This window comes from Thunnus thynnus, chromosome 5, assembly GCF_963924715.1.
Source record: "Thunnus thynnus chromosome 5, fThuThy2.1, whole genome shotgun sequence".
NCBI lineage: Eukaryota > Metazoa > Chordata > Actinopteri > Scombriformes > Scombridae > Thunnus > Thunnus thynnus.
The window spans coordinates 30,535,706-30,562,081 of NC_089521.1; the positions used below are offsets into that span (position 1 = coordinate 30,535,706).

At 39.0% G+C, this 26,376-nt stretch overlaps 2 protein-coding genes across 5 annotated transcripts in view; both read right to left on the reverse strand.

The window, feature by feature from the left end:
* Positions 1–10,959, reverse strand: part of ankrd27 (ankyrin repeat domain 27 (VPS9 domain)) — a 43,103-nt gene extending 32,144 nt beyond the window's left edge. The window contains exons 1-2 of the mRNA XM_067590673.1: positions 10,817–10,959; positions 2,498–2,620 (exon numbers count right to left, since the gene is read on the reverse strand). Coding sequence (XP_067446774.1) covers positions 2,498–2,599 — 102 coding nt within the window. The 5' untranslated portion in view covers positions 2,600–2,620; positions 10,817–10,959. The remainder of the gene's footprint in view (positions 1–2,497; positions 2,621–10,816) is intronic.
* Positions 10,960–13,563: 2,604 nt separating this feature from the next.
* The window catches only part of tdrd12 (tudor domain containing 12), a 28,035-nt gene continuing 15,222 nt past the window's right edge, over positions 13,564–26,376 (reverse strand). For 2 of the 4 annotated variants that reach the window (XM_067590682.1, XM_067590681.1), the window contains exons 21-37: positions 26,120–26,311; positions 25,610–25,738; positions 25,150–25,267; positions 24,881–25,020; positions 24,528–24,757; positions 24,029–24,110; positions 23,476–23,657; positions 23,128–23,335; positions 22,474–22,566; positions 22,072–22,244; positions 21,670–21,960; positions 21,481–21,536; positions 21,055–21,136; positions 20,755–20,868; positions 18,615–18,768; positions 18,407–18,470; positions 13,564–18,297 (exon numbers count right to left, since the gene is read on the reverse strand). In XM_067590682.1, coding sequence (XP_067446783.1) covers positions 18,224–18,297; positions 18,407–18,470; positions 18,615–18,768; positions 20,755–20,868; positions 21,055–21,136; positions 21,481–21,536; positions 21,670–21,960; positions 22,072–22,244; positions 22,474–22,566; positions 23,128–23,335; positions 23,476–23,657; positions 24,029–24,110; positions 24,528–24,757; positions 24,881–25,020; positions 25,150–25,267; positions 25,610–25,738; positions 26,120–26,311 — 2,382 coding nt within the window. In that variant the 3' untranslated portion in view covers positions 13,564–18,223. Of the gene's footprint in view, positions 18,298–18,406; positions 18,471–18,614; positions 18,769–20,201; positions 20,869–21,054; positions 21,137–21,480; positions 21,537–21,669; positions 21,961–22,071; positions 22,245–22,473; positions 22,567–23,127; positions 23,336–23,475; positions 23,658–24,028; positions 24,111–24,527; positions 24,758–24,880; positions 25,021–25,149; positions 25,268–25,609; positions 25,739–26,119; positions 26,312–26,376 lie in introns of those variants that run through there. The other 2 variants (XM_067590683.1, XM_067590685.1) reach the window with 2 other exon arrangements.

Below are 26,376 nucleotides of genomic sequence, written 5' to 3' on the forward strand. Positions count from 1 at the left end.
TTACTTTTTTGCAGCAAAGCATTGTATAGTGTTTTAAAATTAGGAGGGCAGCAACTAATCATTATTTGTACTAGTAATCAGTTAGTTTATCTACATCAATTAATCTGCAACTATTTTGACCATCGAATAGGCATTTTCTAAAAGGAAAAACAAACGTTTGCTGGTTTCAGCTTCTCAAATGAGATGATTTGATGCTTTTATGTGTCACTCGTGATGGTAAACTGAATATCTTATTTTGAAAAGCTAAACCCCTCATGAACTCCCTTTAACCACCTCCATACACACACACACACACACACACACACACACTCAGTTGGTTTATAGCTGCGACAATCAGTCATTTAATCAATAAGTTGATCAACAGAAAATTAATTGGCAACTATTTTGATAATCGATTAATCATTGGTCATTTTTTTAAGGAAACATTTGCTGGTTGCAGCTTCTCAAGTGTGAAGCTTTTATGCGTCGTGCATGATAGTAAACTTAACATCTGAATATCTTTGTGTTTTGGACTGTTGATCTAACAACATTAAGACATCTGAAGACGTCTACACATATACAGTATAAACTCTATGGATAGAACATGTGCACTACAACTGCTGCTACTTGACATGTATGAAGTCTGCTTTTATGTTTTTATCTGTTTTTATTTTGCACACTGAACTAGTAGTAAACACAGTTTCGTTCTACTGTGCATGTCTCACTTCTCTGGTCTTGGATGACAGTAAAGTTTACTTTGAGCTTTGATCAGATAAAACAAGACATTTGACATCTGATAGATCAAACGACTAATCGATTAATCGAGAAAATAACGGACAGTATTTGTACGTCTTAAAACATGTGTGGAGAGGATCTTTAAACAGCACAGCTCTTCAAAGCAATGCCTTTTAGACAGAGGTCTCACATGTCTGAGCAGCCTTGAATGCACCGTTATCATTGTGTGATACCATGAAACTAAATGTTGTCTGTGATGGATTATATATCAATAACTTTTATAAACCAGAATCAGTCTGAAAGGGTAACTGAAACAGAAGAAACAGAGAAAACTCATTAATCAATCACCCCAGCTTTACCTCAACAAATATTCATCTAATGCTCAGACCAATTCTATGATTAAATATAAACTGACAAGTGCAGTGAGTGTAGACGTGTGGGCTCAGAGAGGAACGCAGCTAAGAGAGTGTTAAAACCACAAAAAAACACACACACACAGTGCTGAACTGACAACTTGATCTGCTATTAGGACATTAAACATTTAGTTTCACTTTGAAAATGAAGCGGAAACCAGTCGCCTATGACTCCTACTCATCACACTGGTTAATGGGTCTGACACAGACTGGTGGGCACTTCAGGGATTTCTGGTAAAGAGGCTGTTTACGTCTGACGCACATTTAACTGAGCTGTGACTGGTTTAACTGAGAGAGTCTGCAGCACAACTGTAGAGAATCAACCAGGGAGCTGCTGCTGGTGTTGTGGAAAAATCTTCAAATGGGCCAATAAGTCCTCAGGTCACCCACGACTTAGTATTAAACTCAAAACTTATAAGAGAAAAACTCAAAAAAAAATACACTGGAAACTGGTAGAGTTCAATGTGAATAGGTTTACTGTGCATAAAGAGATACAGCGCAAACCGAGGCCTCTATCCTGGGATGAAGAAAAACCTGATGCGAAATCATAAAACCTCATATTGTGGAGCTTAGTTTCTAGTCTCCTCCTCATTTTTACTTATGTTCAACCATCTGGTCATTATTTCTGAGTTCATAAGTGACCTTGACACTTTGGTGATAATACAAGTGTGACTTATCCACCTTTTTCTCACACTAAAAATGGCGGCCTTTAATCATTTTACACAGAAAACCCACAATGCTACACCACAGATTAGCCTTCTTGCTAACTCCTCACGGAAAGGCAGTTTTCCACCACAGTGCCTTTAAGTCCAGGACCCTGTAGTTTTGTTTAATTCTAAACAATAAATACAGCAGATTATTTTACTGATTCAAAATGCCTTCAACCAGAGAGGAGGAGGAAGTGATCTGTGAAATCAGCTGCTGAGTTTTGCTGGAAGGGGAAACAGACTTGTTGTTATAGTTGTGGTCTTTTCAGTGGTGGAAGAAGTACTGAGATCCTTTATTGAGGTATCAATACATTGATGTGAAAGTACTGCATTACAAGTAAAAGTCCTGCATGAAAAATCCTACTTTGAACCAGAAAATCTGCTGACAGGGACTTGAAACTGGTTGATAGATGATGTATGACATTCAACATTTGGACACAGTGGGGTTTTTTTTTGTTATGTTATCATTATGTGGTAACACAGAGACCTCATGAAAAGAACAAAACCTTATTTATGCAAGAAAAACAAAGCTTCAAGTCATTCTTTTTTTTTACAACATCCATGTTTCCTAAATCCCTGCTCTTTTGGTTTTTTTTCTTGTTATACTTCTGACAAACACACAGTTTTAAAGAGGTGAATTTCAACTTAAAAGTCATGACTCACGATGCCGTGGAGCTCTGCCACTCGGCTGCAGAGGTCCGGTCTCTGCTTCTCTAACGCCAAGTAGAAAGGATTCTTCAGGATGTTCTCATCATATACAGCCATAAGGAGCTGGGAGTCTGGATCCTGTGGAGGAGGAGGAGGAGGAGGAGGAAGAGGAAGAGGAAGAGGAGATTCAGATGCTGTGATGGAGACGAAGTTAAATCAATGATAACTGTGTCTGTGATCAATTTTCAAAACCAGTTTCTCATTTATGCGATTACATGAACACTTATAAAAGATGTTATTGAGTTATTCTGGTGAAATTTGAACAAACCACAGTTAGTTTTAACTAAAATCAGAGTTACAACATGAACTTTTTAAATCTCAACAAGGTTTTTAGTGCATGAAAAGTTCTTTCAGCACATTTTGGTGAAACTTTACAAACAAAGTGTGTTTGAGGGACGCGTATAATCAGATGTGTTCATATGAAGATGATTTATTTATAGTTCATTGATTATTCATTAATTTTTTGTTCTGCCATGTTACTGTTTATTGTTTATAAGCTATTTGTCTGTTGCTTTACTCTGTTTTCATGAATGGAACCAAAAGAGAAAAATATATATTTGCATTATGATCTTATAAAGACAAAAGCTTTCATGGTTACCTCACATTTCTTGGTGATTTTCTCTTATTTACACATCGTTGAAATGCCTAAATTAATAATTGATTAGGTGAAATTGTGTGCTTGACTTTGTCATGTCGATTTGGTTGCCTATAAGCGTGGTGGTTGTTTATTGTTAATATTAAGGCTCCTTACTGTCCATGTGGGGTATTTAGGCTACTTTGGTCATTTAAATAACATGAGTTACCTCATTATGTGATGAATGTTGCTTTATAATATCATCACACCATCCAAATATGCAAATATTTTCTTCTAATATCCATTATCAGTGTCATATTAGACTGATTTAGACAACTTAAAATACCCCAACAGGACCAAAACACAGGTGATGATTAAACAAACTCATTTCGTAACTTCAAACATTCCTTTGTGGAGACAATGTCTTAATACAGTGGCAGATGACATCTTTAGTGTTAGAAATGTGGCAGCCAGGTGCACGGCTAAATTTCACCCGTTGGTGGTTTTAGGTATACACCGACCGCTGGCGTTTCTAGCATGAATCCATAGCATGTGCGGCTAATTGTTCATCTTTCTTTGTTGTTGATTGTTGCTACAGAGCAGCTATGAAGAAAGACTTGGATAACCGTACTCAAGTATACATCGTTGGAGCTTCATGGGTTTTTGGTTATTGAAAGACAGTTTTAATAAGAGGAAAGAAGAATTCAAGAACATGAGAAAGAACCACCAAAATCAACAGTTTAAACTATAAATAGATATTAATGAAATAGATAGTAATAGACCAGTGATGACAGTGACTGCTGAGTTTCAAAACAAAAGCATGTGGAAATACTGGAGCTTTGTCAAGAACTGAGTTACAGCCGATTATAGATGTTTGAAGAGAGAACAGAAAACAAAGCTCCGAGACAGATCTCATGATTCCAGCATGTTTCCAAATTAAACCCTAAAATATTTCAGAGACAAAGGCCAAGTACATGATGGGAAATATTATTAATAAATCAAATATTATGTTCAGGCTACCAGACAAAAGTCTCTTTCAGACACTTTCGTGAATCTTCTTTGAGGAGGTTCTTTTATGTTTTATCATTTTCTGACGATTCTTTCAGAACTGCAGTTGCCGCAAACTCTGCAGATGCTCCGACCGACCAGTAGGGGTCACTGATGCAACAACGTGGACACGATCCCTCACCGGCTTCCCACAAACAAACACTGACAGCTGTGTAGAGCTGCAACGATTAGTTGATTCATTTAATAGTTGGCAACTAGTCAATTAATCAACTATTTTGGTGATGGATTAAATGTTTGGAGCTTTTCTTTGTGAATATTTTCTGGTTTCTTTAGTCGTCTATGACAGGAAACTGAATATCTTTGGGTTGTGGACTGTTGGTCGGGACAAAACAGTGACCGTTGATCAATGTTTCCCAAAGTCCAAGGTGACATCCTCAAATTAATTTAATAGTCGGCAAATAATCGATTAATCCACTAATTGTTGCAGCTCTATTTAACTGTAATGTCTTTTGTTGTTGTTTTGTTTGTCTGACAATTGCCACGGACACTTCTAAAGGTTTAATAAACTGAACTGAACTAAACTTTCAGCCACATCACTAGCGTGGCTAATAAAGCATGTTTCACTAGTATTTAAAATATCACTGGATGATTTATTAATAGAGCACATTCAAAAACACGCTGACGACGGGGCTTTACAAAGACTGAGTTTTAGAGTTGAGAATTTATTTTAATATGAAAACTGTTAACCATGAATTCTCATTTGGCGCTTTCAGATCCACTGGGGAACTCCTCCGACAACTACATACCTTCAAGGGCTTTTTTTTGCTGTTTGCATTCGCACTAACAATAGGAACGCTGAAGACACGTAAGCCAGACGGCGGTTGGTTGGTATAGCAACGTCACTTCTGCGCGAGATACAACAACAACAACATGGAGGACGACGTGATTGGGTTTTCAAGGTTCCTCTTGGACTGGGAGAGAAGCTGCCCTGAAGTAGAAGCTAAAAAAGTCACTTAAAATGGCGTTCCAAGAACTACCATCGTTCCCAGTTCCTGCAGTGCAGACACAATAAAAGGAGGATGGATCCTCCAACAGTTTTTAGAACTACGAAAAAGTTCCTTCAGTCCGAAAGTGTGAAGATTTTCGTCAAGCCGCTCTTGAATGAACACATGACGATATCACTGAGCCCAGATACTTTCTTTGATAACATCTCCAATGTCAAAATAATGCAGTGTTCACTTCACATGACAACATTTAACATCACTCTTAAAAATGTGTTCATATTTTATTGGTTCAAGCTTTTATTTATCACTACTTATGCAGCACCAGGTCAGTCTAATAATCCCACCACAACCACAAGCTTCTCGCTTAAAGGTCGTTTCAGCAGAACGTAGCGTCAAAAAGGTTGTTTATAACTGTGTCAAGTTTCCTCTGTGTGTGTGTGTGTGTGTGTGTGTGTGTGTGTGTGTGTGGAGGTGGTGGGATGATATTAATGACAGTAAAACTGAAGATGAACATAATGTACTTTTACATTTATAATTTTATGCTTTCATTTGAAGACAGAGCCACTTTATCTCGGTCATCATTCAGTCAGTGTGTGTGTACAAAAAAATCTAAAAGAAATAATCTAGTAAACAGATTTCTGCCTCCATCAGTAACATGATCACACTGTAAAGTAACACTACTGAAGCCTCAAGTGGCTAAACTAAAACTGAATAACAGTAAAGACTAAAACATCCACTCAACGAGCACTTTATTAGGAACACCTGCAGGCGCAATCTAATGTGATCCAATACGACAGCTCATATCATCTCCTACAGTATCAGCAGTAATCAACTGCAAGACGGAGCAGCAACTTAATCTGTCCTACGAGGAAAAAAAAGACAAATTTACACTTTATCCAGTGACCTGTCTGACGCTGATAAGTCACAGTAATCTGATGTTTGTGTGTATCTACTGTATAACAATATAAAAATCAATGAATTATTCTGCAGCAACAACAATCCAATTGACACACCTTTGCTAGATGGACCAAATTCAATTTTGATAACAACGGAGCAAAGTCCACAAAGAACAAACAACACAATATCATTCTTACACATAGAAACATTCAAGAGTAACCATGGCTACAAACATCGTTATAATAACGAGCAGTTTATATTCAGTTTCAGTTATAAAAGTGCTTTTAACAGCCTGTAAACTGAATGAAAATGCCAACTGCTTTTTATATTTACTGTTCACAAAGCTCACAGCTCCTGCAATAAACCAAACTTTGCATCTCAATGATCCTGCAGCCTTAACAGCCACCGAACCTTCTTCTAAATCAATCTTTTCCAGCTGGATCAGGATCAGAGATGTTGAGACCACGTTGTCCATCCGTAGTTTAAATCTCTTCCTCCAACAGCTGATCGACTCACCTCATCTCTCTGCTCAGAGATCAGCTTCATCCTCTCTCAGCGCCCGTTCAGACGAACTGGGAACCACTTCAGCAGAGCAGCGGAGAGCAGACCACCACCAACCACCACCAACCACCACCACCCGAGCGGCCCCACGTCAGCCGACTCAGCCGAGAAGAAACTGAGGAATGAGTCATGTGACCCTTGATGTCCTCGTGACCTCACAAGCTCCAATCTCACAGCGTATTCTGCGGTGCGGAGGAATGTCCACCCCCCCCCCTCAGGCCGAACACACCGTGACGTGACACACTTACAGTCATTCAGCTGACGTCTGAGCCTCGGGCTTGTAATGTGTGTGAACAGGAGAATTACTTACAGCAGCAGCAGAACAAACAACCAACAGAAGGGAGATTAAAGTCCAACCAGTCTGACCATATTCACCGATCACAGCTCAAACGGATCAATAAATATCAATCAAAACATACAGATCCTGGTTTAAGATGCTAAACATGTTGTCAGTGACCCGGGTCCAAGGCTGGGTTGAGTCTTATAGTTGTTGCATGAGTCCACAAAACAGTGGAATATGAGTAGAGCTGCAACGATTAGTCGATTTATTGATCAACAAAAAATTAATCTGCAACTTTTTTGATAGCTGAACAATCGTTTTAGTCATTTCTTTACGCAAAAACGCCAAACATTTGCTGGTGGAAGCTTCTCAAATGTGGTGACTGAATGCTTTTCTTTGTCAAAGACGATAGTCAACTGAATATCTTTGAGTTTTGACTGTGGGTCGAACAAAAAAAAAAGACATGAACGATATTTTCTGACATTTTAAAGACAATAATTGAGAAAATAATCATCAGATTAATCGATAATGAAAATCAGTGTTACTTGCAGCCCTACAAACGAGTCAGTAACAACACAGAGAAGATATGAAAGGAGCCATTGAAAGCAGGAGAGTTGGAAAATTGAATAAACATGTGCACACACAAATAAGGCCACAACGCATTTCCAGACTGGCGATAGAAGTCAGGAAGTGACAAGATAATTAGAGCTGCAACGATTAGTAGATTAATCAATTAGTCGACTGACAAAAAAATTAATCTGCAGTTATTTTGTAAATTGAATCATCGTTTTAGTCTTTCTCAGCTTCTCAAATGTGATGATTTATTGCTTTTCTTTATAAAACGTGATGGTAAACTGAATATCTTTGAGTTTTGGACTGTGGGTCGAACAAAACAAGACATATGACGACATCACCTTGGACTCTAGGCGATGATGATGATGATTCTTCACTTTTTTCTGACATTTTAAAGACAATTATCGAGAAAATGATGATCAGATTAATCAATAATGAAAATAATGGTTACTTGCAGCCTTACAAATGAGTCAGTAACAACACAAAGAATTGAATATTCTCAACATGTGCACATACACACACGCTTAATGGCATAAAAAGCTTAAAGCCTTTCAATACCGGCAGCAGAAACAGGGAAAAGACAGGAAATGACGAGATAATTAGATAAACTAAAGTCAATACGAAACAACAGTAGGATGCTTTCACTATTGATAAGGAGCGCTGAACACATCATCCTCTTCCCTAATGACACGACCCTTTCAATCTAAAGGCGTTTGTGCTATGAGTCACTATACGTGTCACCGGGCTGCCGTATATCCTTCCTCTCAGGACAATAATATCATTTTGCATGCGAGTAGGACTATATATTATCTAGGAGACTTAAAATCTAACATGAGATTTTGTGATGTTTTGTCTTTAGTGGTTTTCAATCCAGCACAGATCTCCATATATGAGCAGACGGAGGAGATCGTCAGGGTTTCAGAGATATATGAACCACGTTTATAGAATAAGGATCAACATGACAGTGCAGGAAACAAAGCTGTGAGGACCAGAAGCAGCCACCAATATCTTCTACAGGAGTATTAATAGGTATAATAATTAGTAAACCAACTTAATACAAGTGTTAAACAAAGTGTTATTCAGACTGTGTCACTGCTTCCATTAATGACAGGCAGGTTAGCACGTCATTGTACTGCGAATAAAGTTGTGTTTGATTTGAATATTATTCAAACTACAGTCTGATCAGGTGAGAAAGACAAAGAGACATAAGAAGAGAGGAGACGGGTTTTTTTGATAAGTGAGCAGATGGCAGGGGAGAGGAAATGAGCCGGTTGAACCGGCGATATGAAAGAAGACACCGCTTCTGCCGTCTGGGTTCACTGGATCAATGAAAAATCTCTCAGGAGCTGAATTTTAAAACCAGCGCAAAGAGGATTCACAGCTCGAGTTGAACGTGACTCTCACATCACGTCCTCGGGGCTGCACTCATGATGCAGCCTTGAACTTACAACAACACAACGCTCCTCTGAGTGAGACTGTGAGCTGAAAGAACAACACTGACGACCTTTAACTTTTAAAGAACTTATCAGACTCAGATCTCTGATTCAAACAGCCAGGTGTGAAGAATTTAAAAGTCAACTGACCTTTAAGATAAAACAAGACTGTGTCAAGCTCAAAGGAGGAAACTTACAGGCGCTTTATCAACATACAGTCGATACTGATAAATAATCAGCAACACGTTAGAGTGCGATAACGAGCAATCAGTGGTGGAAAGTAACTAAGATTTTGAGGTACTTGTACTTTACTTGAGTATTTCCATGTGATGCTACTTTATACTTCCACTCCACTACATTTCAGAGGGAAATATTGTACTTTCTACTCCACTACATTTATTTGACAGCTTTAGTTACTTTTCAGATGAAGATTTGACACAATGGATAATATAACAAGCTTTTAAAATACAACACATTGTTAAAGATGAAACCAGTGGTTTCCAACCTTTTTGGCTTTTGACGTCTAACAAAAAGCAGTGTGTAGTCGGGGTCACATTTCACATGTCTATGAGTTGTTAACAGCTCCACCAAATAGTGATTTTTCCCTCTAAACTTCTCACATGCTTTCATTTCAATAAATGTTCAAATCATCCAATATTTCAGCAAAAATCAAAGATTAGAGAAAAAGTCCAAAAACTGAAAACAGATTTGTGTATCAGAACTTTGTTTTTTCTTCTTTCCTCTCCCATTAATCATCTCACCACCCCTCAGATTTATCTGCTGACCCTTTGGAGGGGCCCGACCCCTAGGTTGGGAACCACTGGACTAAACTAGCTAACTGTATATAAAGTAGTTGAAACTAGCTCCACCTCCAGCAGCTACAACAGTAACATGCTGCTCTAACACTGATGCTTCACTATTAATAATCTAATGATGTTATATATAATAATATATCAGTCAGAGGAACCAAACCACTACTTTTACTGCAATACTTTAACTACATCGAGCTCATAATACTTATGTACTTTTACTGTTGTAGGATTTTTTTTTTTATTGTTATTTTTACATTGCTGTACATTGTGCTATTAAGCTTTCAGGTTGGATTGTCTGCTCTAGGTAACATTTGGTGCAGCACCTCTTGCTGGTTTCTTTTGTGCGCAGAAAAAAATCAAACCAAACTCAATTTATAAATACGTCACTTTAAAGTTTATTTGCTTATTGACGTAATTACAAACCACACACAACAGGCCATGTGCAATCTGGTGAATCTTTTCTGTCTTCTGATACATTCGGCAAACAAATAATCATCCTAGCTGGACGTTAAATTAAGTAAAACTCAATTTTTTTTGTCTTTTATGCAGCCCCATCCCTCCATCCACAATGACACTGAGTGGAAGTGGAGGCGAACCAATTGTCTTTGTTATTAAGTCGTTTTATATTGAAGGAACTGCGATTTGAAATATGTATAACGTGTTCTTAAACACATTTCTCAACGTTGAATTCTACATTTAGTGGACGGAAATTGGCGTGACATCCCCGTTAAGGTTGGTATTTAGGATAAGCAATAAACTCTGATTAATAAAGCAGTTATAACGCTAGCTTCCTCCCAGCCGCACCTCGCAGGTGGAAGGAAGAATTTTTGGACTTATTTAGCTAAATTAACTGCTAGCCAACAGCAGTTTGGTCACATTTGTGAATTCAGATATTGGGGTGTCTCTAACGTGACTCAGACAATCAAAACTGGGGACCGGACGTTTTATAATTAGCGTACGATAACGTTAGCTACAAACAACAAGAATATAAAGCGCAGCCTGATAGCTGCTATTAGCGCTGCTAGGTTGGTATTAGGATATCTAACGTTAGCTGGCTAACATGTTAGCATGACCGGTTAGACATCTCACATCGGACAACAGAAGCGATATTACAGTAAGATGAGTGTTTTACCTGTTATCAGTGAGTCCCGCAGGTCATCCAGGCTTTGGCATGGCAGAGACAAACACCCGCAGCCGCCTGTCAGAAGCTGTTTGCTGCGATCAGCTGGCGACTTCTTCGTCTCCTTTTTTTCCGGCAGACCAACCACTGGTTAGCGCTTTGCTGCCCCCCGCTGGTGTAATAACGTCATTGCTACTTTTGCCCTCTGAGACCTACTGTATATCTTGTGATATAGATCAATGGTTTTAAGTGTACTACTTTCCTAGCTCTCTCTTTTTGAAACACCCAGCAGTCTTCTAAGGTATTTTTTTAAATCCCCAGTTTGCCTAATTCAATGCATAAAACCCTCTTTTCCCTGTCATTGAGCAGGCAATGTATCAAGACATGTAGTACAGACTCCAGGACTCCCCAATTGCTGTCTTTGTGCTTCCCCACTAGCACTTGCTAATCCACAATATACCAGCTTTAGCCATGTCAATTTGATCTCATCTTTCCGAGGCATGTTCACTCTACTGCCAGGTTTAACTGATGGTTGGATGTTGTTTCTCTCTCTGCTGTCTGTATCCCTCTTGCTGTCATTGATGGTTTGGCGCTCCATCCTGCCAAATGGTACCTGCACATCTACCCTATACCTGCCTAAACTTGCCCTAGCTACCCTATCTGCCACCTCATTGCCCTCAACCCCAACATGTGCTAGCACCTAGTGTTGCACAATATACTGATACTAGCAAGGTATCACAAGATTCAAGATTCAAGATCACCAACACGAAGGTGAAGGAGCCTTTGCTGTCAGAGCTCCTAAACTCTGGAATGACTGGTCTGATGAGATCAGCGTGGCAGAGTGATTCAATTACAGTTTTATGGTTTTAACTTAGTTTTAACTATCTGCATTTTATGTGTTTATGTGTTTTTTTGTAAAGCACTTTGAATCAACACTTTACATAAATAAAGATTATTATTATTAGATTAAGGGGAGAAGATGGTTTTTGGATAGTTTAAAGTCTAGATTAAAGTAAGAGGTTCCTATTGGCTGCAGCAAAATTTAAATTGAAAAGAAGACACTCCTATTGGTTACTCTTAAACCTGAATTTAAGTCATGCAGCTCTTAATTGCTTTGGAAAAGTCAAGATTTTTAAAAGCAGAGGGCTTTTGGCTTTCATTTAGAGCTCAGTCTGCTTTAATTAAATAATTATCAGAGTTGCTCTATTCAACTTTTAACTATTTTAAGGTTCTGTATGATATCTTTATGATATCTTTTTAGCATCGAATTCCCTCTTTGTGTTTCCTCAGACAGTGTTTCCCTGTTGAGCTGCGGTGGAAGTATAGTAACAAAAAGAGGGACTTTGGCACTAAAAAGACTGTAACGTTGAAAGATATCTACTTGATTTGACTCATTTGGATGCTGAAACTTCATATTAGCTTCAGATAAACTTTTAAATACATTTTTGCACAGGAGGACTGTGGATTTTGTCCCCCATTACTTCCATTCTAAGTGCATTATGAAGGGATCTTCTAATGGTCAGTATGAACAGGAGGAATGATTACAGCAAGAAAAACAGGTTTCACTGTTCATTTGGGCTCCTGACTGTTGGTTTGAGACACACTTGAAAAATTGTGAACCCCTCCTTTAAGGGGAACTCTTTGACACTTTCTATGGAAGGAGTATTGACACTTTTAACTTAAGTAAAAGTTGAAATACCACAGTTAAGAAATACTCCATTACAAGTAAAGGTCCTGCATTTAAAATCTTATGTTAAAGATCCCTTCTAGACATGTATTAAGACATATAAAATGTGGAATAATGTTTGGAACAATAATGTTTTTTCTACAAAAAAAGTATAATTATCAATTTAAAAATCCTTAATATGGAATCTACTTTCTCCTTCAAAAAAAATCCAAAATCTATGAATATGTTAATATATTTCATTTCAGAAGTTTAACTGATGGACACCAGATGTCTCCTCCTTCACTGTAAAGGCCATTCTCAGTGTTTGGTGCACTGGAGGCTTCAAGTTTCCACATCGCACTTGTGTAAGCTGAATATTGGACCAGGATTGGCTTCCAAAGTAGTTGTGATGTCACAAATCATGCCCCAAAAAATCAGATTACTAATGAGCAAAGAGAAAATTTTTCACTTTCAGCACATGAATGTTAAAAACAATCTCTGCACATACATCATTCTGCACAGTGGATCCAAAACATCCAACTGTAGGAACAAGAAGAAAAACACATTTTTGAGCAGAGGGGGACTTTACGTAAATTTTGCAACTACTTGTGTATTGCAAAAGTACAAAAATAAAAGTACTCAATAAACAAAATGCCTCGCTCAGTGTTATATGTATTATATATAGACACACGGCTATATAGTGCCTGTGAAAAGTATTCACACCTCTTGGAAGTTTTCATGTTTTATTGTTTTACAGCATTGAATCAAAGGGGATTTAATGTGGAATTTTTGACACTAGGAGGAGGAAACTTGCTTTTTGCAATAACATTTTAACTGCATTTGTAAGTAGATGTTTAGTAGCAACAAAACTAGTATTCAGTTAAAAGATAAAAGTCAAGATTTAAAGTCAGTAAAACTATCTTTGGTGATGTTAAACTGAAGTCACAGTAGACTTACCTCCACACTGGTGTCATGTTCAGAGTCAGTCCAGATGTCCTTACAGAAACTGAAAACAACTAACTTTCCGTCAGTGTTTTAGATGAAGAAAATGAAAAACTTGTCTGTGGAGGAGACATACTGTATGTGAAATTACTGAACCAATAACTGCCTTCTTTTATTGGATTAACAAAGTAACATTCACACTCAGCTGTGTTCAAGTTATACATTTGGAAAATAACATAAAAGACAAAAACAGGAAACCATGAAACCATCTGTTAGATCAAATCGGACTTGTGTTTAATGTAACGCCAGGCTTTTGTTTTAGTCCTTCTGACCCACAGTTTGGTCTCGACCTCAACCGACCTCTCAAAATGAAGGCGAGTCTGTCACACTTCTACCACAATAGATTGCAAAAGTATTCAACCCTGTGAACTTTTAGTCTTGCACCACCAAGAGAATGAATAAAGCCAGAGAAAACAAGAGTTTTAAGATGCTTTTTATAGATGTGTTCACTGATTTTTGCTTTTTCTGGAAGTTTTCTGGAGGCTGCAAAAAGCACTATCATCTGTAGGTTTCAGCCTTAAAGAGGCACAACCTTTTTAAGTATGGGCTCGACCATGTAATGCTGTTTATGTCAAGAAAAAAATGTTTAAAATCAATCCTAAAAGTGACTATTTAGTAAGTTTGGGTTCGCAGTTTTTGCCATAATCATTTCTCCTGTCCAAAATCTGACAAAATCCAGTCCTCCTTCTGTGCAAAAATGTATTTAAAAGTTTATCTGAAGCTTCAGCGTCCAAATGAGTCAAATCAAGTAGATATCTTTCAACGTTACAGTCTTTTTAGTGCCAAAGTCCCTCTTTTTGTTACTATACTTCCACTCCATTTTTATGACTTTAAAGTGACTTCAGAGTGTTTGTCCTCTCCGGTTTTACTTATATTCCCTTTTTTAAACCGATGTTTGCTTTTTGTTATTATTTCTATTGTGTAACTATAAATCTTTTAACTATGTTTGTTTGATGCTTTTAATGTAAAGAACTTTGTAACTTTTGTTTTGAAATCTTATAAACCAGGTGGAATGAAAGATGACTTCTTACTTTCTCATTACTGTAAGTGCAATAAAAGCTTTACGAGTAAAAAGCCAATAAGAGTACTTTATCAAACCACCTGTTCAACGAGCATACACATGTAGGAAAGCGATATTTCCACCCGCTTTGCCCGCAGTTTCCCATCCACCGCCGGGATGTTTTACACAACCACAGCGCGCTGGTTAGGCTACTAAAATGAAAGCGGTGTTTATGTAGCCCGACTGTTTAGCTTAGTTTGTAACGTATATTAAAACTTTAAACCCTTTGGGGGAAATATCAGAAAAGCTCCTTTTGGTCTCAGCTAGCTGGGGTGGTGTGTCGGTGTCTGTGTTTGATTGACATTAGCTGGCAGCTACCAGTGTTACAGCTGAAATATACCAGGCATGGACGTGATGTGTCACATAGGCGGGGCGGAGCAGGGTTTTCTACCTGCTACACAGACTCCGTCTCCATCACTGCATGCATATTGAGTTTTGCCAAGTGAAGTGGGTTTGAAAGCGTAGGCTATATTAACTGGTACTGAATTCATAAACTAGATCTAGACAAAGTAGATCATGGATGATTAATTGTTGATGATAATGGACAAGCTCTGCTGCGGCCATGCTGCGGCAAACGTGTCACACCATGTCCATGCCCGGTGTATTTTGGCCGTTACACCATACAGAGCGGAGACAAAGTAAACAAACTGCTGTAGCTACAAGTCATGGACAGACAGCTTGTCCCCAACAGGGATTTTGAGGAGCAACAACCAAACCAGCATCTAACGGGTCCAAAGTGACATTTGCAGGTATGTTTACATGCTGTTTACTGTGCTGCAGCTGAGCAGCTAATTAGCTATGTAGCCTGCTAACTGATGTTAGTGGTGCACTTTTCCCTTGTGAATGTTTGTTTGGTGGCTCGTTCAACAAGCTGAAGGACAAGACGTGTGTTCATGTTAGTAAGTTAGATAAGAAGGAGACTTTAGCAGGAAAGCTAATGTGGCTTGTTGTTCAGAGTCAGTGGCTCTTGTGTTGTGTAGCAGGATGCAATCAGGCTCAGTGTGACCATCTGCTCTGACTGTCATAGAAAAACACATTATCGTTTTATGCAGGATTTGACTGGCTTTATTAAAGCAATTTCTCCATCAACAAAGTGGAGACATAAGCTAGACACGCTGAAGCAATATCTAAAGTGCAGTAAAAAAGAAATGTATTATTATTATTATTTTATTAAATAACTCTTTTGTGTCTCAGCTGGGTAAATTTATTTTTGTGGTACAGGAATATTTTTTCAAAACTCATAGAGGTGAATATTTTTGCAATCTATTGTACTACGACTGTAAATACAATATTAACTATTTACACAACATAAAACAGTCCTGTACTTATCACCAAAGTGTTATGACATAAAAAACAAGCATCAGGGAGCAGAATCTAGTTTCTCAAACAGAAAACAAACCATTTTACTGTGAAACTTTACAGATAACCAGGTTTCACCATCAATTAAGTTACAACGCTTTCAACAAAACTATAATAATTCAAATTACAAAACTGAGAGTTTAGAATGGCAAGTTTTCAGCTGCATCTTAAAATAAATTCCTTCATATTTCCTCTAAATAATTTCAAATCATTTCTTCAAATGTAATCTCAGAAATCAAAGTATGTACTGTGCTCAATTTGTTTCAACGCTATAATTCCATAACAGGCTGGATATTTCAAAAATAAGGTAAAACAGTTACTTCAGAAGTCTTGTAGTTGAACTAAACATTTGGAAATCACATGTGCAAAGTGGACAGTAATTAGCCTCGTAAATCTATCTTCATTCCCTGCAGGCTTAATACGCAGGGAGACGGTCACGTGACTGACTGTTGCTCTTCCTGAGGTTTCTTCCATTTTTTTCCCTGTTTAAGGGTTTTTTTTTTTAAGGAATTTTTCCTTATTCGAATCGAGGGTCAAGTACAGAGGATGTTGTATTGCTGTACAGATTGTAAAGCCCACTGAGGCAAATTTGTCATTTGTGATGTTGGGCTATACAAATGAAAAATTGACTTAACTTAATATGCCTAATAAATTTACACTTTTTAAAGGTGCAGTGTGTAGAATTTAGTGGCATCTAGCAGAACAGACTTGGCAGAAATGGAATATAATATTCATAAGTATGTTGTAATTAGTGTATAATCCCATGAAAATAAGAATTGTGTTTTCGTTACTTTAGAATGAGCCCTTTATAGAGCGGGTCCTCTTCCATGGCATGGATGTATAATAAGAGCTGGATAGGGCGCAGCTGCTCTATCTTGCAGCCAATTTTTTCCCAATGGTCATTCGCAGTACTGCAGCGAAAAATCCCCCTGTGGCCCAAAAAGCATTTTCCCCATAGACCACCATTGTAAAATAGACGTCTGTGAAACTGTTGACAGGACACCTCAAACTGCAAACAATGTCAATTATGACTTTTCTATAATGAATTTTTGATCCATGGAGATTTTATATTTGTAAAACTTTTCTTAAGCCGAGAAAAGTGATTTAAAATCTGTGACGTCATCTAAATGTAAAGTCTATGGGTCAAGTGGGAACTCACAGGCAGGGCCAGCGGGGGAAACACTACTACGCATATTCAGTAGGTCGCACAACACGGAAGCAAACCCGGAAGCTAGAAACTTTTTTGGCGTATGCGCCAGCCGAGCAATTCTTATTGGACTGAATGGGCGCCATTTTTAGTCTGGTATCCAGCTCTTATAGTACATCCATGTTACACGGAGACCGCCATGTTGCACCGCCATGTTTCTACGGTATATGTTTATTTGTTATCTACCTAATTTATGTCCATGTGTGTGCTGCACACAGCGGAGCAGAGGAGAGACACTGAACCAGGTGAAGTACTCAAGTTGACAACAACACTTACTGTAAGTGCAATAAAAGCTTCGCAAGTAAAAATGCAAAAAGAGTAATTTAATCCACGCAAAAGATGGACAGAAGGGGAGGGGGGGAATTTGAATTTACAGAAAATGTGTTATATTGTGATATGTATCATTATTGGGATGTGAAATTATCTATATCAGGATGTGAGATTTTGGTCATATCGCACAGCCCTACTGCTGGTTAAAGCTCTATAGTGCCAGAGAGCACTGACTGAATGAGCAGTCGCAAACACCAAACTTGCAACTACCTTAAGGCTGCAGAGCGTTTGGTGTCTTGAAGCATTTAAACAGTTTATTTTGTGTTTCATCTTAAAAGACAAGACTAGTAGTTTCATGCATTTGTTTAAATTTCAATTCTTAACTTCTAATGCTACCAAAGGATACATAGGTCTTATGACGGATTCATTTTCTGGATTTTTCCCTCATTTTCTCTGAATTTAGTTGCTCGACACACTTTTCATTTACAAGAGTTTATCCAAATATAGATTTTTTTAAATAAATTTCTCTTCTCCATAGTGGATCTTTGGGTCATCAAGTATACTCATAAAGTCCTACAGTGCTCCGCCTTTTAACATGGCTAGATAATCAGACCAGTGTTTCTCCTAAATGCTTCAACAGCGGCACAGTACAGCTTTTAAATGACGCACGCTGCAGCTGAAATTTTTCATATTTTACATAACAATCCCAAAGAACACAAACCATGCACATTTCTCTGCTTCAAACAGTTGACTGGAGCTAGCGATGACTGAAAAAAAACATCAGTTTTATTTATATAGCCCAAAATCACAGCATACAACATCCTCTATCCCTAGACTCTTGTTAGTCTTTAATCCTCAGTCACTGTCACTGCCGGTCTCTGAGTTCACATACCAGTTATCTTCTCCTGTGTTCGCCAAAAACCACAGACCTGAAGAACAAAAACACAAAAAATACAGACATCAGTTCAGTGCAGCAGTTTACAGAAAGTATCAAAGACAATATTTCACATTATTTTCAGCTTTGACTTTGTTTCTCACCATTTGGTGCTCTTTGGTCTTCATCCTCTTCAAAGTGGTCCATGTCGTAACTCACAAAAATGTTCTGTGAAAAGAAAAAAAAAGGATTAATCGTAGATTTTTTGTTTTTGTTCCTCATTTTGGTGCAGCTCAAAATACATTTACTAGTCAAAACTATTATTTTCATACTGTATGGTTGGTCTGCTGTGAACAAAAGTAACATCAGTACCTTGTTCCTGAGGAGTCTCTCCCAGTATCCCTGCTGTTGTTTGACCAGTTTGAGGACTGGCTCGTTGGACTTCATTTCCCAGCAGCAGCGGTCAGCGGTGACGTTTGCCTGAAGCTGGAGGTCTGCTCTGTAGGTTCGACCGTTCACGCTGCCTCTGAACGCAACCAACAGAGAGAAAGCATTTCATTCTTTACTACACAGAGCTGTTTAACTTACTGTCATGAAATTCAAAGCGGTTGCCTTCCACACATCCACAGGCTGTAAAGTACCACTCTCCTCACGGGCACATCTTCACCTCTCCTCAGGATGGCCTCCCTCAAGTCCTCAGGCAGTCGGGAACCGAGCTAATCAGAGCAACAGGTCTGAGGCCTGTGTATAAAGTTGTGTGTCATTTATTTAGGTTTGGTTTCTCAGTCTGTCCCCAGACGTTCCCAAACACCAGCCCAGTACATGTGCTGAAATACAAATGAAGTAGAGCTGAAACTAAAGATTTTGATTATTGTTCAATTTGTCGTAATTTTTTTTTTAAATTGTGAAAAATACCCATTACAGCTTGCAAGGGCATGTGGTAAGGTCTTCAAAAGTGACGATAGTAAGAAGTAGTAAGGTAAGATAGTACCACACATAAACCCTGTAAGAACCACATTTAGTTTTTGTACCAATTAAACAAACGAGATGTAACATGTTAGTGAGCTTTGGAGGTGCTTCATAGACAGATTTGTTTTTACATTTGGAGAAAAACCCCTACTTTCAGAGTTTATGCTAAGCTAAGCTAACCGGCTGCAATCTTTAACTTCATTTTTACCAAACAGTCATGAGTGTGGTGCTGATCTTGTCATCCAACTGACAGGAGCCTAATTTCCTAAATCTCAAACTATTTATTTAACATGAACCTTTATAGCTTTTTTAATAGAATATTTTAGCTCTTGTAGCACCAGTTGGTAATTGATTAAATTACATTTTTTTAATATTTGGAGGACCCTTTTTCTTCTCCAATTTCTAATGTTTATGTACTGCAGATATTTCCACTGCTTTCTCCACTACGTTTCCTCAGACCTGCGTAGGTGCCTTAATCAACCAGTTTAGTGTTGCGAGTGCAGCTTTAAGGATGTGATCCCTCACCGGCTTCCCACCAATGAACACAGCAAAGCGCGCTTGTCCGAACTCACAATGAAGACAGAGGTACCGCTACCGGGCATTGAAGTTCAGGTGGCCGAGGCTTTTGCCCCAGTACTACCAGTGCACCTTCATTTCTTGACTTCTGTAGTTTGTTTACAGGTGAAAAAAATGGCACACTACCAGCATTGCTGGTTATTGTTTGAAAAGACTGTTTGACTGAATTCTACAATAAAAATGTTAGCTAGTAACCTCTGTTTGCTAACACTATGAGGTCTAGAATGTAAATGCAGCAACACAGTAAGTTAGACAACGTTACAGAATCACAAATTAGGTTGTAATTACAAAGAATTATAGAGGTAAAATGTTGACGTCTGGCAGATAGCATCATGTCAACAACCACCAGCTGTGTAATTGAGTTTTATAATTATCATACACCTATATAACATAATAATCATGTGACACTAAAAATGTTTTTAAAACATTTTATTACAAGCTAAAGTTATTCAAAAACCAAAATTGTATTTACAGAAACGTCTATAGGTTGTTAAAATCATACTGTTACTGTAGCAGAACTGTAACAGAAATTCAGAACTAACCAGTAATAACCAGTTCTGCCAGAATAAATTCAAAGTAAACTCTTGATTGATTGCACTAACATTTTGGGCCACATGGTGTCACAGATTCATTTGATTAAATCCTAAGCTGTGAAACAGCTCTATTATTGAAGAACAACATAACAGAAACACTTCAAGGACCGATGTCCCCACGAAGAAAAGTAACTGCTTCTACATACATTATTCATACTTGATTATTAAACTGTAAACCAGAACTATGTTTGATGTGACACCTGCTGGCCGGTGGTGTAAACTCATGTTTGTGTGCTTAATTCACACAAAGGCTCGCCATGCTAAACATGTATCCGCTCCCGCCGGTGTAAAGAGCTCTAGATAAAAAGCTCCACTGAATGTTGGATGTGATGTGAAGCAAGTGAGCGATCATTGGTGGTCTGGTCCTGACAGACCTGTAAACGACTCTGTCGGGGTAGAAATCACAGTGCTGACTCTCTGGGTTCGTCAGCTTCACCGTTACAATCACCGAGTCGGACGTCTGGTACCAGCGGACCTGAGGGTGGAAACTGAAACACAAGTGGAGGGAAAATAAAAGACATTTAGAGTTGAGCTCCAAAATAAACCTCCCCTTCAAATTAAAATGTTCTGTTTCAGAGACACTCAACAACTCAAGTTCCACTTTTATGGTCTACTGTGGATTTAGTAGCTTTGAAGGAGCTGTTGTGTTTTAATAAAGATAAGTGATCTTGTACCTTTTTGCAGAGTCGTCACACTCTGAGCCGTTACTGCTGATAAGCTGCTGACTGTTGGTTTGATCATCACATGCAGAGACACCTGAATACACACAACACACATACAGTTTATTCACACTTATATGATTTACTGTGTGTCTGCAGGTGAGACTATCAAGGCAAAAATTATAATGTAGATTATTTTCCTAAATCAAGTTTCGCAAATTCAGGAAAGTAAATTCTGTTATTTGCTGTTTTTTTCAACTAGAAGCTCTTGTTTACACTTTGCTGTATTTAGAAGTTGATATTTACTCAAATCCATTATAAATGAATACTTCTCTATCTTTCAAATGTAATGATCTTCATTCTCACTGTCTATCTACACTTTATATTTAGACTGCATTAGGATTTTAAAAAGTTAGAAAGAAAGAATAATAATATTTTTACCATCTTGGCAGCAGTTGAGGCTCGTTGTGGGACAAAGTTCACCTCCGTCTCCAGAACTGTGTATCAAAATCAAAAAGTTTCAGTTTAGTTCTCGAATCAGACAAACACTGATAAGTTTTTCTTTCCAATTAATTAATTTAATTTATTAATTTAAAATACACAAAAAAAAGAGTGCACAAAAATCTAAACCTCATCATCTGCACAGCTGACCCCAGATCAGCAGTCTGGATGTTTGTCTGTTGGTCTGCAGTCTGGATATCTGATGGGGATTTCTGATCATAAACTGAGACCGTTTGGACTTCAGGTGCTGGTGGTGCTGGGACCAGGAACTGGTTCAGTAATGATACTGGCTCATATGTCATGAGGTGAGGAGGGTCTGGAACGGCGAGCTTCTTGACCTCGGCTGCTCTGAAGGCTTCGGCCAGAACTTCTTCCTCAGCTTTGATCCTGACCTCCAGAGACGCTGAACCGTCCCCCGACCTACAATCAACAACAGCCGCTGCTTCGTTCATCATTTAGTGAAGGTGGCTGGTAAATCCTGACACGTTCACATCACTAAAGGACAGTTTGGTCAGTTGAGTGTTTCTTTACCCTGAAATGTTTCCAGCCTCCTTATTGCAGCCGGCCACACCTTCCTGACACAGAACCCTCAGCAGGTCCAGATGCTCCTGGTTTCCTACTCCCATCCCCGTGCTCAAAATCTCAGACTGCACGTTGTATTCATTGATGACAGTTTTCATACCTGGCACCTGTGTCACCCGGACCTTCAGAAACAGGAAACACCCAAGTTTACTGGTGGCCACTGCACCCGACACAGATCACATTAGACTTGTATTATTTATTACAAAGACAAATAAGATTGATGCTACTTTTGGATTAGAGAACACTTAAACTGTGAACAGTCTACCTTGGAAACCTGGATATCTGTTATTCATTCAGAGAGGAAATTTGTCATCAGACTGAATAAGGAGAAAACTGAAGGTGAAAACATACCATGGGATCGACGAAAACTGTGTTTCCAAGACTGAGAACTACTCTGGCTCTGTGCTGCAAACCTCGGATCTTCTGGCTGACGGCTCTGGTAACCTGCAAGCCAAAGAGTGTCACATGTTCGGCACCTGACAGCTCGCGTCACAGAGGACTGGACCTTCTGTTCAAGAGCATGAAGTGGACGGACTGACCTACGTGGTAATTTTAACATGATGATTTTTATCCTAGTAAAGTCTTTCATCTGCACATCCTTGTAACACAGGTGGTGCTGGAGGCTTGCTGACACAGTGACTTCTTGCGGGCTAAATGGTGAGCTACCCAACATACACATTAGCTCAGTGCACACACACACTGTATGTATGTGTGTACTGAGCTAATCATGAGAAGGAAACTTGCAAACAATTATGCTCTTCACTCACAAATCATTTTTTGTTGACTTAAGTTTCAAACAGAGTTTAGTAAAACAGCTTTTAGATATGCTGCTCCTGATACTTGGAATCTTTTACAAAATGAAACAAGACACTTAAATCTTCTCTTAGCCTGTCAAAAGTCTAAGTGGCTAATTATATTTCAGGGAAGAAACACTAGAGAAGATATCGAATTCAGAAATAGTGTTTGTTTGTGTTTGAGAGCAAAGTGAGGATGTGAAGAGGAAACCTTGGGGTGCCAGTCGATCTCTGCGTCGACTGGTTTGACTCTGCAGACGATGATCTCTACAGCTTGGTCGGGCAGAGAGTGAAACTCCTCCGGCAGCTGCAGGATCTGATGGGATTTGACCTCCTCCTCCTTTCCGATGTCAATAAACCGAACGAAGACGCTGAAAAAGAGCCGATCGCCTATTTCGGGGACACACAGGACCTTCACCCTGCCACAGAAAGCACAACGTTATATTAAGAGATATGCATCTCCGGTGCACTGATCCGTACAGACGACTAAGAAACTAGTTATTTGTGATAAAAACAGACAGCATCAGGCTTCAAGCATCTGAGGTATTGTATATCAGACCTATGGAAGACATCGTCCTCCTGCACGGCGTATAAACCTCCCTCCAGCACTTTCTTGGCTCCAGGTTTTTTGCCGGCATAGTAAGAAGCCATCTCAGACGCCATGCTGTCATACCCGCCGTCCTCCTTCCTGACGATACGACCGTAAAAGACTGACGCGGTCTTGATGTAGAGAGGAACAACCTGGGAGCATCAGACACAACACTGGTTCACTTCAGCTACAGTGGAGTCACGGATGTCGTTTCATTTAAAGTGTTTAGTAATAAAAGCAGTTTCAACTAACAATTTTATGATCATTGAATAAAGATGGAGGCCAGGGACTGTGAAAGAGGAATAATATACAGTAAACTCTGCATCACATCACAATCTTCATTTACTCTGATTATGTTAGAACTTTGTTTCAGGACATTTGGAGACAGTTTTTAAGTTAGCACTTTTCCTAAAATGAACTAAATCTTGTTTATTTGATTTGTGAGTTCTGTAGAGCAGCGTTCTCTGGACAGAAATCTCAAAGTTCACACAACACAAACAGATAAACATGTGAACATCCTCACTTCTATGACTCCAGACGCAGGGAGGACAGACTGATCCAGCACGGACATGAACCTGTGACGGTTGGGACACACGCTGCTGTCTCTGCAGAGGAGAGCAAACACAATTTCTCTTAATTACCTAAACTGATTCAAAATGCAAGTTCCTATTCGAAATTAAGTCAACAGCAACTTGTGACACTGAGAACTTCATCTGCTCTGGGTAAAGAAGTGTTAACTGGTGTGACGAGCAGCCAGAAAATGTCAGAAAATAACAAAAAGAAAACGATCCTCACATTTGAGATCGATAAAATACATAAAGGATGAATCCGCTGTCAGCTGCTGTTGTAGCTTGACTTTCTGTGAATTAATCAATTAATTGTTTCAGCTCTGGACTGTGATTAATAAACTGCTGGATATTTCCCATTCAGATAAACAAGGGTTCTGTTTAACCTTTATATATCTAGAGAAACTTCAAAATCTAGACCTCTGAGCAGTTATTATTTGAAACAGTGAGTCACACCTGCAGACTCCAAAGCTCTTCAAGTAGCTGCAGAGAGGCCTGTTGGTCTTCTGGTCTTCTCGGGCCACATGGACGCCCTGAGCGAAGGACAGCAGCTCAGGGGGCAGCAGGGCGTTGGTTCGTCCCAGGTACCGCAGAACCCCGACTACATGGCGGGCATTCCTCTCTGAGATCAGAAGCACCGATCTGGTGACATGAGGGCGACTCTCTGTTTGATCCTGGGAGGAAACCTTGGAGGAGGAACCACATGAAAAAAAACAACACAAACTGTGGTTATGTTTATGCACTGATCATTTAAACAGGAAAAGAAGTTTTTATCCAACAAATTTATCCGTCTGTTTGCTTGGTCTTACTCGTTCTGAGAGGTTTCGGAAGTTCTCGGCCATGCAGAAGAGTCGGCTGCCGAACAGTTTGGGTGACGTGGGGAAACCGTAGTGGACGACGCAAGTCGCATCTCTGATCCCCAAACACCTCAGACACTCATTGGTGGTCACTAGAGAGCAAAAGGTCAAACACAACAAAAACTAAAACAGCATTTTAATGTCCTGACAGGAAATTCAGTGAATAAATATCTTTATTACTGATAATGTTCTGAATGTTAGTGGTGAAACATTCAGATTACCCAGAATAACATGAGTGCCAGGTCCGATGTCTTTCCTCCACTGCTGGACCACAAAGTCAAACTGGTGTGTTAACCCCTCGTGGGTCTTGAGGCAGAATGCTGATTTGTTGCTAACAGCCTGAAGATTAGAAAATACACTTGTAAGCTTCAAGGAAAATTCCCCTTTGGATGCTCTTTCCACTGTCAGTTCATTCAATCTGTAGATTATGCCTGAATGTGGAGGAGGTAGTGATAGAGAAGTTTTTTAACTTGCTACTAAGAGACTGTTACTGCTGCCATTGAAAACTTCTGTCTTGTTGCTGTATTACATTCTGGCAGCACAGAAAAACTCACAAAATATCAATTTTTTTATTTAGTATTTCACACTGTCAATACACATAAGAAGGGTTAATGATCTGTTGGGCTGATGATCTTTAAAGATTTAAAGCGCTGGGATGTAAAAGTGAAGGTGTCGTTTCACCTTGAATACGTCTTCCACCTCCTCAGCAGAGTTGGTTACGATTACAGTCTTCTGGCCGACGTCAGGGTTGAAATCTAACGCGCCCAATAGTACTGAGATCTTATTGTTCTCTAGAGTCATGAGGATGATCTGTGGGAAGAGAAACATCAGACTTCAGACCATACAGCTGAGTATAAGTCTACAAAAAACCTCATGACAGCAGCATCACTACACAGTCCTGCAGTCGGAGCAGATCACACATCACTGTTATCCAGATATTTTTGTTGTAATTCACTTTTGTCCTTGAAAACAACTTTCCAATTTTTTTCCAGAATTTCAAGGATTGGATCAAAATACTTTAATCTCAATAATTTCAGGAGCAAAATTATTTAACTGCACTTTTTGCATCGTTTAGGCATCTTAAATGTTGTTAAAGTAAGTAAGTAAAACTGATAATTTAGGATTGAAAAAGCCAAGCATACCATGCCAACAACATAAAGTTTTACTTACAGATGACTCGCTGACACTGACCTGCTGAACGTCGCCATAGAGAGCAGCTTCCTCAGGGACTGTCATGACAATGCAAGGGTAAGGCATGTGATTGGCTAACAAACCCTCCATGTGACTGGTCCATCGCTTGGCCACTGCAACCAGCTGCTGAGGACAGGAGGCCTTCTCCTCACTGGAGGTCACTTTCTGAAAATGCTGCAAGATGGTCGCCATCTAACAGGGAAAAGCAAGAACGGCTGCTGCGACATTTGTGTATTTGCTGTCACAACTTCCAACAG